The sequence below is a fragment of the Genypterus blacodes genome, unplaced genomic scaffold, assembly GCF_046128005.1.
Source record: "Genypterus blacodes isolate CSIRO-AG114 ecotype Tasmania unplaced genomic scaffold, CSIRO-AGI_Gbla_v1 ptg000053l_1, whole genome shotgun sequence".
Classification (NCBI taxonomy): domain Eukaryota; kingdom Metazoa; phylum Chordata; class Actinopteri; order Ophidiiformes; family Ophidiidae; genus Genypterus; species Genypterus blacodes.
The window spans coordinates 218,093-233,079 of NW_027466865.1; the positions used below are offsets into that span (position 1 = coordinate 218,093).

Consider the following 14,987-nt stretch of genomic DNA (forward strand, 5'->3'; position numbering starts at 1 on the left):
CTTATTTATACATATTTCAATTCTCAATCAATATTATTATTATAACAGTTGAAGTGTCTATTGTGCTACATTATATTTTAAAGGCTTCGGCGTCTCTTTTAATGTCACCAATGTTACTTTAGTATTTGTAATCTGTGTTACAGGACAATAAAACTAATGAAAGGCCTCAGTCTGCGTCAACATTTACTTAATACTTCAAATCCTTACTGACATAAAAGCAAAAAGTTTAGTAAGACACATCAAACCATGTCCTTGGTTGATTGTGTGATCACACATTAAGACGTTTACATGTTGGACTGAATGTAGAACAATCCATTTGCTGCATTGGTGGTGGTATAATTGCAATGTTACAGTGTTTCTGGAGCAGTTAGTGTGACTGATCTCACAGGTTTGTCCTCCTCCCTTCACATCAGCTTCAGGCTGCTTCCCCCTCGATTACTGCACTTTCCTCTTTGACTCACTCACCATCCCCCCACTTCTTTAAGACTCTCACACTCACACACATTTCTATAAACACACAAGTGCGCGCTTTAAAAACTCAAGTCACATGCACTATTCTCCCTTCACCAACACACACCCACACACACACACACCCCCCCCCCCCCCCCCCCACACACACACACACACAAAGAATAGTTAAGGGTTAACCCCCCATCCTCACTCAAAGCCTCAGGGGTCAAAGGGCAAAGCCCAGGCAACTGCAGGAATTCTGCACTGCTGCTGTTTGGTGGCTCTGTCCGTCCCTGCAGCCTTACAAACACATGACCTGCAAATACAAGAGCTTTGCCTCCAGCGTTTGGCCTCACAAAGGCTGTAAAGTCAAAAGCAGTGATGCGTGCAGACGATGGAAGCAAAGCACCCAAATAAAGTGATGAAAATCAGAGCAAAGTCAGCACTGGTGACTTCACCATGAAGCTTCACACATTGTGTGATTTAAGAAGAGAGACCCCACCCAAACTCCCAGTCTGAGTTTCTAACACTCCCCCGCCCACAAGCTGGTAGGAGCCTCTGAAACCGTTTCATCATTCAGTGTGTTTTCATGCTCCTTAAAGCTGTTTCATATATGGCAATTAAAGCTCTAAATCGGTTTAATGTGATTAAAATGGGCACAAATTCACAGACTTAGATTATGTGTCTGTAAATTGCTTTATTCAGGCATGTGAACATCTCAGTTGGTGTGTTCTGCATCGGAGTGCGTTTCCTCGACATACCGTGATTACGCAACACCTTGTGTTTACTCAGAGAGGTGAACTCCCGTCGCCTTAATTAGGGTCAAATACTACTGCGAGTGTGTTAGCATACCAAGTGATAGAGAACAGTTTGAACACGTCACTAGACAAGAATCTGTGCACCTGGTTTTGTCAGAGGTAGTTCCATCAAAAAACACAAGAATAATTTCAGAAATTGCCCAAAGCACGTTTCAAAGCGACAGACACAGAGCTTTAGATTTACACAAATGTGAACGCCTTCAAATTTGCGGACTCACTTATAAATGCACTGTCATGCAGTCTTCTAACTCCCCCCATCCAACAACTTTATGATGAAGGGGAACACCGAGTGTGAGGGAGAGCCCAAAATCTCAACCTCACCGGCAGCAGAGGTTGTTCTTCAGAGGTCTAGTGGAACCTTACTTACAAGCTGAACTTAGGGTCAAGATTGGAATATTTAAGCTTTGGAATTCAGTGCTCGGTGCAGTTATTCGCTTTACTGACTCACAGGGGGGCTGACTGACCCCATGAGATCCAGCCAAAGGACACACATATCTAGAGTAGACAGCTGAGGAATGTCAAACGCAGATGAATGAATGGAGAAATGGATTACTTATAATCAAGAAGATAATGACTTGAGGCATCCAATTTTGGTTGATTAATTACATATTACATCTTCAGATCAGTGCTGCTCCCTGCCGGCCGTTTCCATGGACACAATATGAACCTCGACTTACCTCCCAGTCGTCTCTTCTCTTCTTCAGCTGATCGCATTTGCGCAACTTGCAAATTTGCTTCCCGGTCCTGCGATTCATGCAGTTGGCGCAGGCGCCACAGTTTTCTTTGCGCAGACAGGGAACGCAAGCGGCACACTTCCTCCTCCTCTTCTTCTGGTCGACGCCGGAGTCCAGGGTGGCATCATAATTGTCGAGAGAGAAGAGGCCCGCCTGCTGGTGTTCAGCCTGGATGTACTTGCTCAAAGGCGAAGTCTTCTCAAAGGATTTCCCAAGCACGTGACGCACTTGAGCCTCGTCTGTGTCCACAGGGAACTCGTATACGTCCCGGGGAGGTGGGCCCGGCCCGGCTACAGGCCTGGGCATGATGACTGTCTCGCCCCGTCTCTTAACTAGAGAGGTCAGGGAGCTCGTCTCGAGTCTTTCCTGTCAACTGGGTGACTTGGTCGGGGTTCACCGGTCTGACAAGAGCGGCGGGAGTGCGGAGAACAAGGACTGCATCTTCCCAGCCTTGGCTCAGTCTGGAAGTGAGCAGAGAAGGCAAGGGTGAGAGAGGAGAACACAACACACTTTAAATATAAAGATCTCCCTCTAATTAACACAGTATTAACCAAGAGTTACGTTGGTGAGAACCGCTGAAAGGCAACCACACCAAAATTGCAGGACAATCAGATAAACAAGCAGAATAGATCTCCTGTAGAGTTGCAGAGAGGATAAATCTGTGTAAAAGGATTCCCAACACAGGTAGAATAAACAATCTGAATTTTAAAAATGGTAAAAGGATCATTTCCTGAGAAATTAAGGGATTTTTGAAGCTTTCTGTGATTGATTGACTCACTCATTCATGGGTTACAAGTGTGAAAGAGAGACCCATTTAATCTAACAAAGTCCAGTTGCAGTTAAATAAACTTAAAATATTCTCAGTTTTGCAAAGTACTGTCCCGTCAGATGTAAGTTGCCCCTCCATGGACCATGGAGGTATTGTTCATGTAGCTGATGTAATTATAAAATGTTTGGAGGATCTTAGTGGAGTTGATTCAGTGTCTGCCCCTGCTGGCTGTCTGGACCCTGTCTGGTTTCCACACACAGCTGTCAGCGGCAAGCGGTGAGCCGGCTCAGGCCGACGTGAGCGGTTTGAGAAGATACTGCCGCCTCATAGCAGAGCGGTGGGCTTTGTTAAGTCTCCCTGAGTGAAGGAGGGACGGATGCCAGGGACGCTGCTCTTTGTGCTGCGGCCACACGCTCAAGCCAGCCGTCAACAAAGTGAATTGTGCCAGTATAAGAACCTCCACTCGGGCTACATCCATGCCGGTCAGGACACTTTTGAAAACAGTGTTTAGCTGGGAAACAATCTGGTCTCCAATGGCCTTATTACAGCGCTGAGACACATGAGCAAAAGGGGAAGATGTTTCTTGTTGTGCACATGTGAGGCCTTTAAGGTATCGTGAATGTGAGAACAGAGATATACTGTATAACTGAAAAACAGGAGGTAAACATTAATGTCTGAAATTTAAAAGTAGTTTAAGTTTAACTTAATGGGGAAAAAACTGCCATTTCAATCAATATGTGATCAGTAACAGCATGGTCTGATTCTGTGAGGTCCTTGTGTGTTACATTTGGATCACACTGTCCCTTTTTAGATTTTAAGATTTAAAGGGTCCAGCGGGACTTAGACCAGACTGAACTGGATTCTGTCTGTGTTTACACAGGGTCCAGTTCCTGCAAATAGCTTTAACTGATCTGGATAACTTTGCTGACTGAAGCCCCTAAACAGGTCTGCCATTGTTCCCGCGAGCAGGAGGTTGCAGGATTTCCTCAACAAAGTGAAGCAGACAGACCTGCTCGTGGAACAGGACCCACGCGTCCCACAGCACCACATCACACACCGTCCACACCACAGACATGGAGATGATTTACAGGAATAAAAATCCATCCCAAGAGGAAACACATCAGTAGATTGTTACACTCTGTTACTAACTAGGTCTTAGGACAGGTCAGGTCTCAGCTTTTAATACAAAGGTGAAGATGAGACAAATCTAATGATTGATAAGTTCTGAGCCAACTCAAATTGCTGTTATCATTCTTCAGTGTAATCTCCTCCCAGCCGCCTGCAAACACTGCCTGAGGGATTTGTTCCCTGTTACATTAGCAGACCTATTCATGCTGCTCCAAAATCCTCCATTGCTGACGACGTCATGGTCCAGCAGTGTGCCAAAGCCAAAGCCCTTATTCGTGTTTGTGAAAAGCTGAAAGTTTAATGGACACCAGCCAGCGAGAACATAATCACCACACCTTGGCTGAGGTTGTCCATTTTGTACTGACGGAGACTAGTGCAACTCTGGAAGGAGAAAGCTGGAGTCACTGCGCCCACATAGACGCTGGATAATGAGGAATGAATACGTCATTTGGCAAAATACATTTCCAGCATTAAGAATTTGAAGATTTTCATTGATATTGATTTTGTTTGCCTATAATGAGAAACAGATGTGGTAGTTGGTGCTGTTGGTCCTGAGGGTTCATATTGAAAACTCTCCACTCAGCATCTAAATGAACAGGCAAGCACCCGGTCATAGAACATGGGAGGAACCATGAGTCAGCAATCCTTCTAACTTTAAGAAGATTTACACAAAAATGTTTATGGAAGCTCATAATGAATACATGTAACATTTTGTTTAAATTAATAAATATTTGCATGGGTTTCATCTCACAGTAGCCTAACAAGCCGATTGATATTCAGGAACGCTTTTATTACAGAATATTTATAGTGAATATTCAAGCATTGTGGCATAAAACGCTATAGTAAGAAAGTTATCATGAAAACAAAGTAATGTGTGACAAAATGAGTCTCAGCACCTTTATGCACACTGAGTGCAAGCGCGGGAGATTTAAGGGTTAATGGAAACCAATTTTTCTTTACGGATGTGCACGTGGTTTATAAATGGTTTTGTCACGCGCGACTTTCAACATCCAACAAAGTTTTGTCAAGCAGGTAATCGATCCCTTAGTGATCTTTAGCGTTATTTGAAGTCCGCGTAAAAGCACTAATTCCCTTTGATGTTCCCAAAACATCACCGCAGGAACCCAGATCAACCAATACACATCCATAGATTTACATTAAGATAAACCCCCTTATCGCCCCGCACGTGGACACACAAACACACATATTAGGGCTAATTGTTTTAGGTGACAAACGCACACACTCTCACTGGGTGCGAATACACACGCGGCAGATGCGTGTGACGTCCCGAACTGCGCTGCGGCGAGATGAAAGTGTGAAAACGGCCAAGTTATTACACGTTGATGAGGCTGTTTGCTGTTCTTACTTACTGTGATGTGATGAAGAGGGAAATGTGCGCTCAGGAAGCTCCAACACCCTGCAAACACACACACACACACACAGCTTCACCTCTCCATAAATTCACTTACAGCAGAAACTCCGAAAAGAAACCGAATTGGAAAGAAACTTACCAGCGCGTCCACGTTATTCCTCTTCACTGCAGCTTAAACATCGTGAAAGACTTTTGCTAAACACCAGCAATTAAAAAATATAAATATAGAAACAATTAAGACCTAAAATAGACACACGCTTTTCAAAGAGTGTGTGCACGCTGCAAACACGCAGGAGGGGGATGAAACTTGCAATGATGTAAAGACTCACTCAAAATTTGCTGAGTGAGAGAGAGTGAGAGAGAGAGAGAGAGAGAGAGAGAGAGAGAGAGAGAGAGAGAGAGAGAGAGAGAGAGGGGATGAAAGAGTCAAAGTATTCAGTAAATTATGGAGTGGAGTGCAGCCAGCTGGAGGAGGGTGTGTGTGTGTGTGTGTGTGTGTGTGTGTGTGTGTTTGGGGGGGGGGGTTACTGGCCTGTTTGACTTCCTCCAGTGTGTCTGCAGGGTTAAACTGGACAGACTGGACTGTTACCTGTTACCTGTCAGGACATGAGCTGGCTATAGCTCTAAATGTCCCTGTGTCCTTTGTTGTACCTGAGGGTGTGGACAGCTGTCTGTGACCTCTGTGACACACACACACACACACCTTGCATTTAAATGGGATGTTAGAGTGTTACTCCCTGCTCTCTGGATAAAGGTAAAGATGGGATGTGATTAGACGACATGATTGCACTCCAGCCTGGATGATCTGATTCAGATAGAAACACTGACATGTTGCAGGACTCCCTCTGTGTTTACATGGACTTTCAAACTTTGATTATGGCAATAAATTGATTTAAGCCACTGACTGACTGACGGAAGTTAGCACAAAGTATGTTTACTCAGAGTGGCAGATATAGAAAATGTGATTGTAAATCCATTAATTAGTGAGGCGTGTAAACATCTTAATCTGAGTATTTCATACTTTTATGGGTCTCACATATAAAAGACCATAAACAGAGAGAACAGGTGGTTTAAGGTGTCACGCTGTAACACTGGGCGACTGACAGGGACAGGAAGGGGGTTAGTCAGAGTCCTTAACCAGAGAATGCACCTCCCTTCCTCATTAAACGTCAGATTGGAGTAAAAATTGATAAGAATGTGCAAAACACCCACATGTAACATTTTGTGGTTTCTGTGGAGCCATTGAGGATGAAGTTACAATAAATGATTCAAATGTTTCCGTCTCAGTTTTTATCTGTCAATGTACATTTTGCACGTTTCACATTTATAACCTTTATAATGTCCTCCTGAAAGAAAAAACCCCAGATGCATCACAGGTGAGGCTAAATAAGAAGGAGAACAGAGTTAAAGTAATATTTCCCCTCTGGGCTTCACTGGGTTAAATGGTTCCTGTTGGCTTCACACTGGTTTTTATTCTTTTGAAAACTTTCCTAATTTTGGGTATTGGCCCAAATCTCCACGAGTGTGTAGCTGCACCGCCCCCCTGTGGACAGACAGCACAGCGCGAACATCTGTAACCTCCGTCCGTCAGGTAAATGTGCTCATCACGGCTGAGACAGAAACACACATGTAGCGTTGTCCTCGCTCAGATAGAACACATCAAATCTTTATTTTTATAACATGGTCACACTCCTTTGGAGGTCGTTCCACAAACACACAAAGAAAACGCTGTAAACATAAAATTCAAACCTTGAACATTCGACCGTTTCACCGTGACACACTTTCGTCTCACACACACACATCAGCAGCTCGCACGGTCAGCAGGCCGGTCAGCATGCCCTCTGCCATCGCGTGCTGGCCCTCCTGCCGCTTCATCCCGACTGGCGCGGTTGCCGTGGTAACATTGTTATATTTACAGGATGTAGTAAATACATCGTGTAAACATATCCACAGTATTTGGGATGAGGTTTGTCTCAGCGCAGGAGTTGGTGATGGTTGAGATGAAGGTGTGAGCTCATCTGACAGACGTTCATGTTGTCCTACACACCATTCACACAAAGATGGAGGAGGTGATTCCTTATGGAACAGTAACTTCAATGACAGAAACACAGAGAACACTTGTCATATCATCATCAAGTATTACATTCTCTTTTTTAATTGATTTCATTCAATTTAAAATCATTTAATCATTGTGTTAATTACAGTTTAATTACACTTTATGTAACCAATGATGTGACGACCTTGCTGTCTCTGCTTGCGTACAGGATGATCAGAACACAGCGCAGCAACAGGAAACGCTGTGTCGAACAACATTGTATTCAGCTATTGGATTGTAACGATCACATTCTTATCATAAATAATTAACTGGTGAAACGTTTAAAAACAGGCAAACCTGAAGTAATTCCAGAAATCAAGTTGACAATAAATAGCTCAGTAACTCTTGTGTTTGATGTGCAGCGAGCCGAGTCGTTTGTACCTGCAGGTTTGCCGACTACACCGCTGCTCACACACACACACACACACACACACACACAAAAATAAATCACGGAATAATCGGAATGGGAAGAGTTTGGAGCAGACAGGAGTGCAAACAGAGGAAGAGTGCAGGAGCGGTTTGGAAGCAAACGAGTAGTAGAAGAAGAAGGGCGGGAGGCCGTGAGGACAAACTCAACATTTATGACAGGAAGCTGCAGTGACTTCCTGTCCTCACGAGCGCAGAGAAACAAGGCAGGAGTGTGTGAGGCTCGGGGTGGACGTGTGGGTCCATCCAGGGTTAATGCTGCACAGTGGAGGCTCTCGCTGCTGCACGGCCACCTGTCTGTCCTCCACCAGCACCGTCTCACTCGCACGGGAGCATAATTTAGATATTTTCATCTGAATTTCACAGTTTCTGATCAAATCTATAGGATATGTTGTAAGGAGTGGAAATAAGAAGCACACACACACGCACACACAGGCGCACACACACGACTCCAGACCTAACGGGGACTGTGGAATAAAAGTGGGAGGAGTTTAAGAGTTGAAAGTTTCAGTGTTCAGCTTGGTGTTGAGTTTCACGCCGGACTGGACGGCTCGTGTGTGTTTACGTCGGGCTGGAGAAGAACACGCCAGGTTTGGTCTTCAGTTGTCAGAACGCCGGGCGGGGGCTTTAGGGATCGATGGGACTCGTGGAAAGCTTCAACCTGTCCACTTTATTTTTGACTGGGTTGTGTTTGTGACGTCACGAGGTTTCTCCGTGCCAAAGGTCAACTCTTAAGTGCTACAAAGGAACCTCCCAACCTGTGTGAATCAAACCTGAAATGCATCTACAGTGCGCCGGGAATGTACCAACTTCTCACTTCCCACATCCTAACCCTCCTCCTGACTCTGGTGGTGGTGGCGGCGGTTCTCGGTCCCGGCGGTCTCCCTCTATGTCCGGACCTGGAACTTGCCGGCCTTGGTCATGTACTTGATGCCTTTGAAAGGTTTGTACTTCTCTCCGTACATATCCAGCCGATTCACCTTCAGCCCTGTGGAAGGAAGGAGAAGTGTTACTTTTGTCATCAAGAAAACATTTGTGCTTCACTCCTGTGTGGGATGTGGCGCCATCTACTGGTGGTGTGCTCGGGCTCAGGGCATGACTGTCAGGTGGTTGTCAGCTGAGCGGCTATGGTATGTGCATATGTGTGTGTGGAGGGCGGGGGGTTGGTGGCTGCTTGGGTTCGCGACCTATAACAGCAACTCGAGCTAAACCTGAGCTCATGTCTGGGTTATAGCCTGAAAAAGCAGAGGAAGGTACTTTACATTCACAAACCCCCATCTGTCTGTGATGCAAGTGTGCGTGTGAGAGAGTGAGTGAGTGAGTGAGTGAGTGAGTGAGTGAGTGAGTGACCCAAGTCCCAAGCAAGACTTTTGCATGAATACGCCCGCATCGTTGTAAGTTCAGGCTTTACAACAAATATGTGAACTTTAATCATTTCTTCCATGTTCTTCCGTATTGATGGTAAGTATATGACTCGCCTGGCCCTCCGTCACGTGGGGCCGCGGGTCGGAGAGGACAGAAGTGCGTGCGTACCTGAGATGGCCATCTGCTGGATCTTGAACTGGATGTTGATGGTGGGGTTCTCGTCAGGTTTGGAGGCTCCGGCCTGCAGGCTCATGGTTCCTTTCAGACTGGGGAGCTTCTGAGGGTTGATCTTTCCAACCTCCCATGACAACATCTACAAAGAGACACCAAGAGATCGCAGAGACGTCCCGCAGTTAAGGAAACATACATTACAGGATAACAAGATGGTTACTGCAAACTGTCAGATTAAACCACCTTCATGTACACAGAGATACATGCGTCCATAACTCTTCCTCACCTTAGTGACGGGGTCAAAGGTGTAGGTGCCCTGTGAGGCGTTGAGGTTGGCGTTGAGGACGCCCCGGGGCAGCTGGCTGCTAACCAGCACCGACTCCACGGCTTTGCCCATAGTCTGCTTGGGTCCCAGCGTCAGGTCGAAGCGGCCCTGCGAGCTGCCCTCTCTGAAGCTGATGTTGTGCTTCACGTACACCGGGATGGCCACCAGGCTGCAGGGAGAGCAGGGTCAACACACAGCAGGTCAGAGGTCACACAGGGCCACTGAATGAGCTCATCCCTATTTTTATGTGTTAATGTTTCAGTATTGTCATGTTAATAGTGTCATATACTTTTGAGAGCTGACGTGGTACGACAGCAACCGGAAGTTTCCGTCAGGAGGGATGAAGGAGAGGATCCTCTCGGCCTCCCAGCGCTTGAACCGAACACACGGGTGGAAGCTGACGTCGTCCAGGAGCCGAGGATTCTGGGTGAGACAGGGAAAAGGTCGGGCGGGTGAGCAGGAGAAGGTGACGCATACTGGTGCTTCTACGTGCGAGCTGCCTGCTTCTCACCGTTGTGTGTTCAACTTTTGTGCCCAAATAAACACTTTCCAATTATTCAGCCCAGGACAAAAAAAATGCAGAGAGAGTCAACTGACCATGAAGGAGAGCGTGAGGTCGGGCATCCCTGTCAGCTTCACACAGGCATCAATGACTCCCTGGATTTCTGCTGTGATGGTGGAGCCTGTAGAGGAGGAGGAAGAGGAGGAGGAGGAGGAAGGGTGAGTGTCAATCTATCTACAAGATAAAGTTGTAAATGAAACAAACTAACGTGACATTGACCAAAACTGACTTCTAAGTTTGACATTTCTCAGGTGCTGAAGCTGCTGATCTGAGTTTGTTCATCATGCTGATGCTCAATATCTTTACTTTTTATAATTGCATACTTCTTGCAAATAAATTCCCAAATCAAACTGTTTTGCTACCACTTAACATTTTTGCGGGGGTAAAATATGTAAACAGATAAAATAGATGAGTCAGCATTTTGACTTGTGGACTCTGCACTAAAACCCAGTGAGTGAAAACATCAAAAGAGATGAAACATTAAAGCAAATGTTGCACTGAAATTGAACTTAAAGCCTGAAGTTGCGCTGCTATGTATTATTTATCTATTATATAATAAAGATGAAATGTGGGACGACCAACAACAGAAACTCCATGATAAACTAATATAAACACAGTGACTCATGCAGACGAGATGAATGAAGTCAGATCAATACCGGATTTATCAATGATGGCATCAATCTCTTCCACCACATCAAAATAGGCTTCATTGTTGGTGTATTTCACGCCGGTGCGTCGCCACGGCACCACGGACAGCTGACCGGTGGGGAGCTGCTCGCCCACGTTGGTGCTACCTAGAGGACAGACATGAAAGAGACACATGAGACACAGTTACACCTCTTTGTTTTGACCACCTTCTTCTCTCCTTTTCTCTGCAAAGTCTGAAGAAGAAGATGAAGACCAGTATGTTTCTTTATTTGTAATTTGCGCTAACCTGAAGTTTTGACACACACACACACACACACACACACACACACACACACACACACACACACACACACACACACACACACACACACACACACACACACACACACACACACACACACACACACACACACACACACACACACACACACACACACACACACACACACACACACACACACACACACACACACACACAACCTACTTTAATACACTGCAAACATCAGGGGGGAGAGCAGCACCCCGTCCCTGCGAGGAACACTGCAGTGTACCTGTGATGGTGTTGACCATGGTGCGCAGGATGGTGGGGGGCTTGATGAGCTCCTTGAGGATGTTGGACTCTGTTGCCAGGGGGAAGCCGTTGTCCAGCATCTCCTCCAGCAGCTCATACACCACCACCACGTTATCTTTGATGGCTGCTTCTGTACACACGCCAAAGTAGTCCTGTGGGCGAGAGAGTGGAGAGAGATGAGCAGGGAGGGCGAGAACAACAACCACAGCAACACACCTCCATGAGTGCTTCATCTACGCTTATTTATTTGTTCTTTAGTGCATTACGCCTGTTACGAGCTCTGCAATCCAACCTGATGGCTTCAAACTGCTGATTTTGAAAACAAAGACATTTCATTTACAGAAAATCATTAACAGGCAGCAAATCCTGTGGGCATCAATCAATCAATGAACCAAATACATAAATGGATTCATCCAGAATCACAACATCAACTGATTTCAACCCTAAACATCTGATCAACAGTTGAAGGAGATAATGTAGCTGGAAGTAAAACCATGAGCGGACCTGGAAGGTGTCGACGACTCTGTGCAGGAACTCGATGACAAACAGCGGCGGCACTTCACTCTGGATGACGGCCACGAAATAGATGCGGTGGCGGAGCACGCTGATCAGGTAGTGGTGAGGGGTGGGGATGACGGGCGGCACGTTCTCCGGCTCGGTGGCTCGCTCCTGGGCCTCGAAGAAGTAGTCGCACACGGAGCGGCTGACCACGCTCTTCCAGTGCTTCTCCAGGAAAATGTCCCCTGAGGAGTTAACGAGGAACAGGCTGTGGATCATGATGGCTGGAGGCTGAGAGGCAAAGAGAAAGACAATCAGTAAAGTCTCTGCATTCACACACATGTCCATATGTCAAATACTGTATGTTTGGATTATTTGTCTTTATGTACGAGTAATGAATGCATGAAAGCACTGGATTCTGTAGAGAAAGAAAAGACAAATCCAAATATACAATCTGTGAAAACAGAAAAAAACCCCCCACCAAAATAAAATGACCTCAACCCAAAATTACTTTGATTTCTCATTTTAAAAGTCTCTGTGGAGAGTTCATTCACAGAGCTGTCAGAGCGTCTGTTCAGAGGGTCCATCCATGTGATCCATATGAATGAAAGCCTTTATTCGAGCACTAAACGCCCAAAGGTGCCCTGCTCACGTGGGCCGTTTCACCAGACACTATTTACATTTCATACGGGTGCAACAGGGGAAGCAGCAAGATATAAAGGGTCTGTGCATTCCTGAGGAGAAAGAAAAGCCTGCTCACACCTCAGAGTCAGAGTCATGGACCCGACCAGCCAGGACTTATTTGATTCTGTTTTGAGTCTATTTTGTACGTAGTTGTGATACTAGAATGAATGACCTCACCAGTTGAAACTAGAGACTTCTAAGAGTAAACATTTTATGCAATCACATTTTTGTAAAAATGTATTTGTTTGAAACTTTGACAGGTTCCAACTTTCTCCAGTCCGAAAAAGCACCAATAACATCATTACAATGGTACGCAACCCTACATTCTCTTTAAATATGGACTCAACCTACAGAATATGTACAATCTACCGTAGCACGAAGCACTGAGCTTGAACCTGGAGCGCCAAAGACTCAAGAGGGGGATGTTGCTGACACACCTGGTCGTTTGTCTTCCAGGTGTGGCTCTGCGATGGACAAACTTACACCTTCATCTTCTTTTCTAAATTTTATCCCACATGAGCAACACTGTCAATACTCCAAAGACAGCTCTTAAAATTATAGTTTAGTGAGATTAGAGCTAATTACAAAACCAGGAAATTTAAAATAGCAAAATAAAAGCACTACACAATTCAGCAAAGGATGAGTGAGCTGACTGTGTATGTTTATTAGACAACTATAAATTAAATAATCAGACGAATGTTACTGTACATGAAACACAGATATATATAAATATACGTCTATATATGTCCTCTAATCAAAATGTTGATTCAAATTAATTCATCAGCACAACGAACTGCAAAAACTCAGTACATGTTTTTAACAATGAAGGTATCTAAGCCGTACGACAAACAAGCCGTATGATAAACAAGCACCTGAGAATTCAAGTTATCATCTTTACATAGAGCGTGCGAGTCATTTTAAACATTAAAACGTTCAATTACCAAATAATATAAAGGAGTTTGGTGCGCTCTGCCCTGCGTTCTAACTGAGCGGAGGAAAGATGACACCAGGCGATTGCATTAAATATGCCGCAAAGCTATCAAGTTCGGTCCTGATACAAGCCAACGCGACAGGAAACCTAACGAAACTACTGTAACAAGTAAATCTTGGGATTAAACATTAAATACAAGCATTAAATGACGAATGAAGGGATGAATCCAGCCCCAGTCCCTCCTCCACTTGTCTTATGACAGAGGAAAAGCCCCGTCACGCAGTCACGGAATCAAAATACATAAAACCCAACATTCGTGCGCCAGTATTTTCAGATTTCAGCTTTAAAAATCTACCTATCTAACCTTCTAGAACTTACGTATCACTCACCGAAGACTAAAATGTACGTTTTCGTCTCGCCTTTCGCCTTTTTCAATGAAAGATTAAACAGCCTTCGTTCCTTCCCCGTTAGCTCGGGCCAGAGCTTGACGTGTAAATGACAGCGGCGCGAACCAATCAGAATCGAACGAATTATGAAAGTCCAGCCTATTTAACGCAGCTATTGGTCAATAATACGGAAGTTTGTGGCTCGTGACTTAGCTGTGATTGGTCCGTGGACGGAGACGCGCAGTAAACACCAGGGAAAACGACCGTTGATTGGCTACTACACGTAGCCGATCTGACATTTTGTTTCTGGTATCAGATTTCATTTTATGGATTTCCTCTGTTATAGCAAATAGAGCTCATAAGAACCTCCTCAAAAACACAGAAATTACCAATAACAGAAATAAGTCAAGGAACACTTTTGACGACACATTTCCGTGTCTGTCCTGGAAATTTCTGCAATGCCAAATTTGGATATTTACACCTTCTGTTATACTTTGATATTTTTACCTCAAGATACACAAATGTATATTTTACATTAACAACTCTTTAAAGCTCATGGAGAAAGAGTAACGCTGCTCACCCTCATATTAAATAGATGTACATTTAATTTGTGCCAGTCTAATATACTAATTTACACCTCTAATGGTTCTTAATTTGAAGATTTGTTTCCTGTTAGTCCAAAAAGGTACCAGACGAATTAATAAGAAACTGAACACTACAATGCTGGAAACTTGGTGGTTTCAAAGTGCAGAATATTTAAAATAATAAATCCTTACACTTCATTGTCTAATTTGTCTAAAATAATGTAAGCATGATGAGTTATTGGTTGTTTCCATCTGTTGTGCATTTACCTGCTGTGTGTGAAGAAGTACATATTTCACTTCAAAGGTTAATGGAGAAAATACATTTACACCAAATAAACACTGGAAACCTTAAATTACCGTAAGAGTGTTCACATTTCAGTAAACACACTTCTGAGCATAATTAAAGATGTATTTTTCAGTGGAGAGGCCCAGAACTCCAACTGTCTGATAAAAGCTCAAGTGAAACATGA

At 44.5% G+C, this 14,987-nt stretch overlaps 1 protein-coding gene across 2 annotated transcripts; it reads right to left on the minus strand.

The window, feature by feature from the left end:
- Positions 1 to 8,344: 8,344 nt before the first annotated feature.
- Positions 8,345 to 14,028, minus strand: ap3m2 (adaptor related protein complex 3 subunit mu 2). Of its 2 annotated transcripts, none has more exons than XM_076151003.1 (9): positions 13,937 to 14,028; positions 11,939 to 12,223; positions 11,415 to 11,586; positions 10,872 to 11,009; positions 10,251 to 10,336; positions 9,943 to 10,076; positions 9,615 to 9,822; positions 9,326 to 9,470; positions 8,345 to 8,780 (listed from the first exon to the last, which is right to left on the minus strand). In XM_076151003.1, the coding sequence occupies exons 2-9, from the start codon at positions 12,209 to 12,211 to the stop codon at positions 8,680 to 8,682; spliced, it is 1,257 nt and encodes a 418-aa protein (XP_076007118.1). In that variant the 5' UTR covers positions 12,212 to 12,223; positions 13,937 to 14,028; the 3' UTR covers positions 8,345 to 8,679. The 2 variants fall into 2 exon arrangements, with proteins under 2 accessions (XP_076007118.1, XP_076007119.1); XM_076151004.1 differs by having other exon boundaries at positions 13,926 to 14,028.
- Positions 14,029 to 14,987: the final 959 nt, after the last annotated feature.

Bases quoted from the DNA above. Each gene is read 5' to 3' on its own strand.
- ap3m2 (XM_076151003.1), bottom strand. From the start codon at position 12,211: ATGATCCACAGCCTGTTCCTCGTTAACTCCTCAGGGGACATTTTCCTG. The intron at 10,337-10,871 runs GTATTGATCTGA...CCTCCTCTACAG, and splicing joins TGCCATCATTGATAAATCCG to GCTCCACCATCACAGCAGAA. The intron at 8,781-9,325 runs GTACGCACGCAC...TTCCTTCCACAG, and splicing joins CCAGCAGATGGCCATCTCAG to GGCTGAAGGTGAATCGGCTG.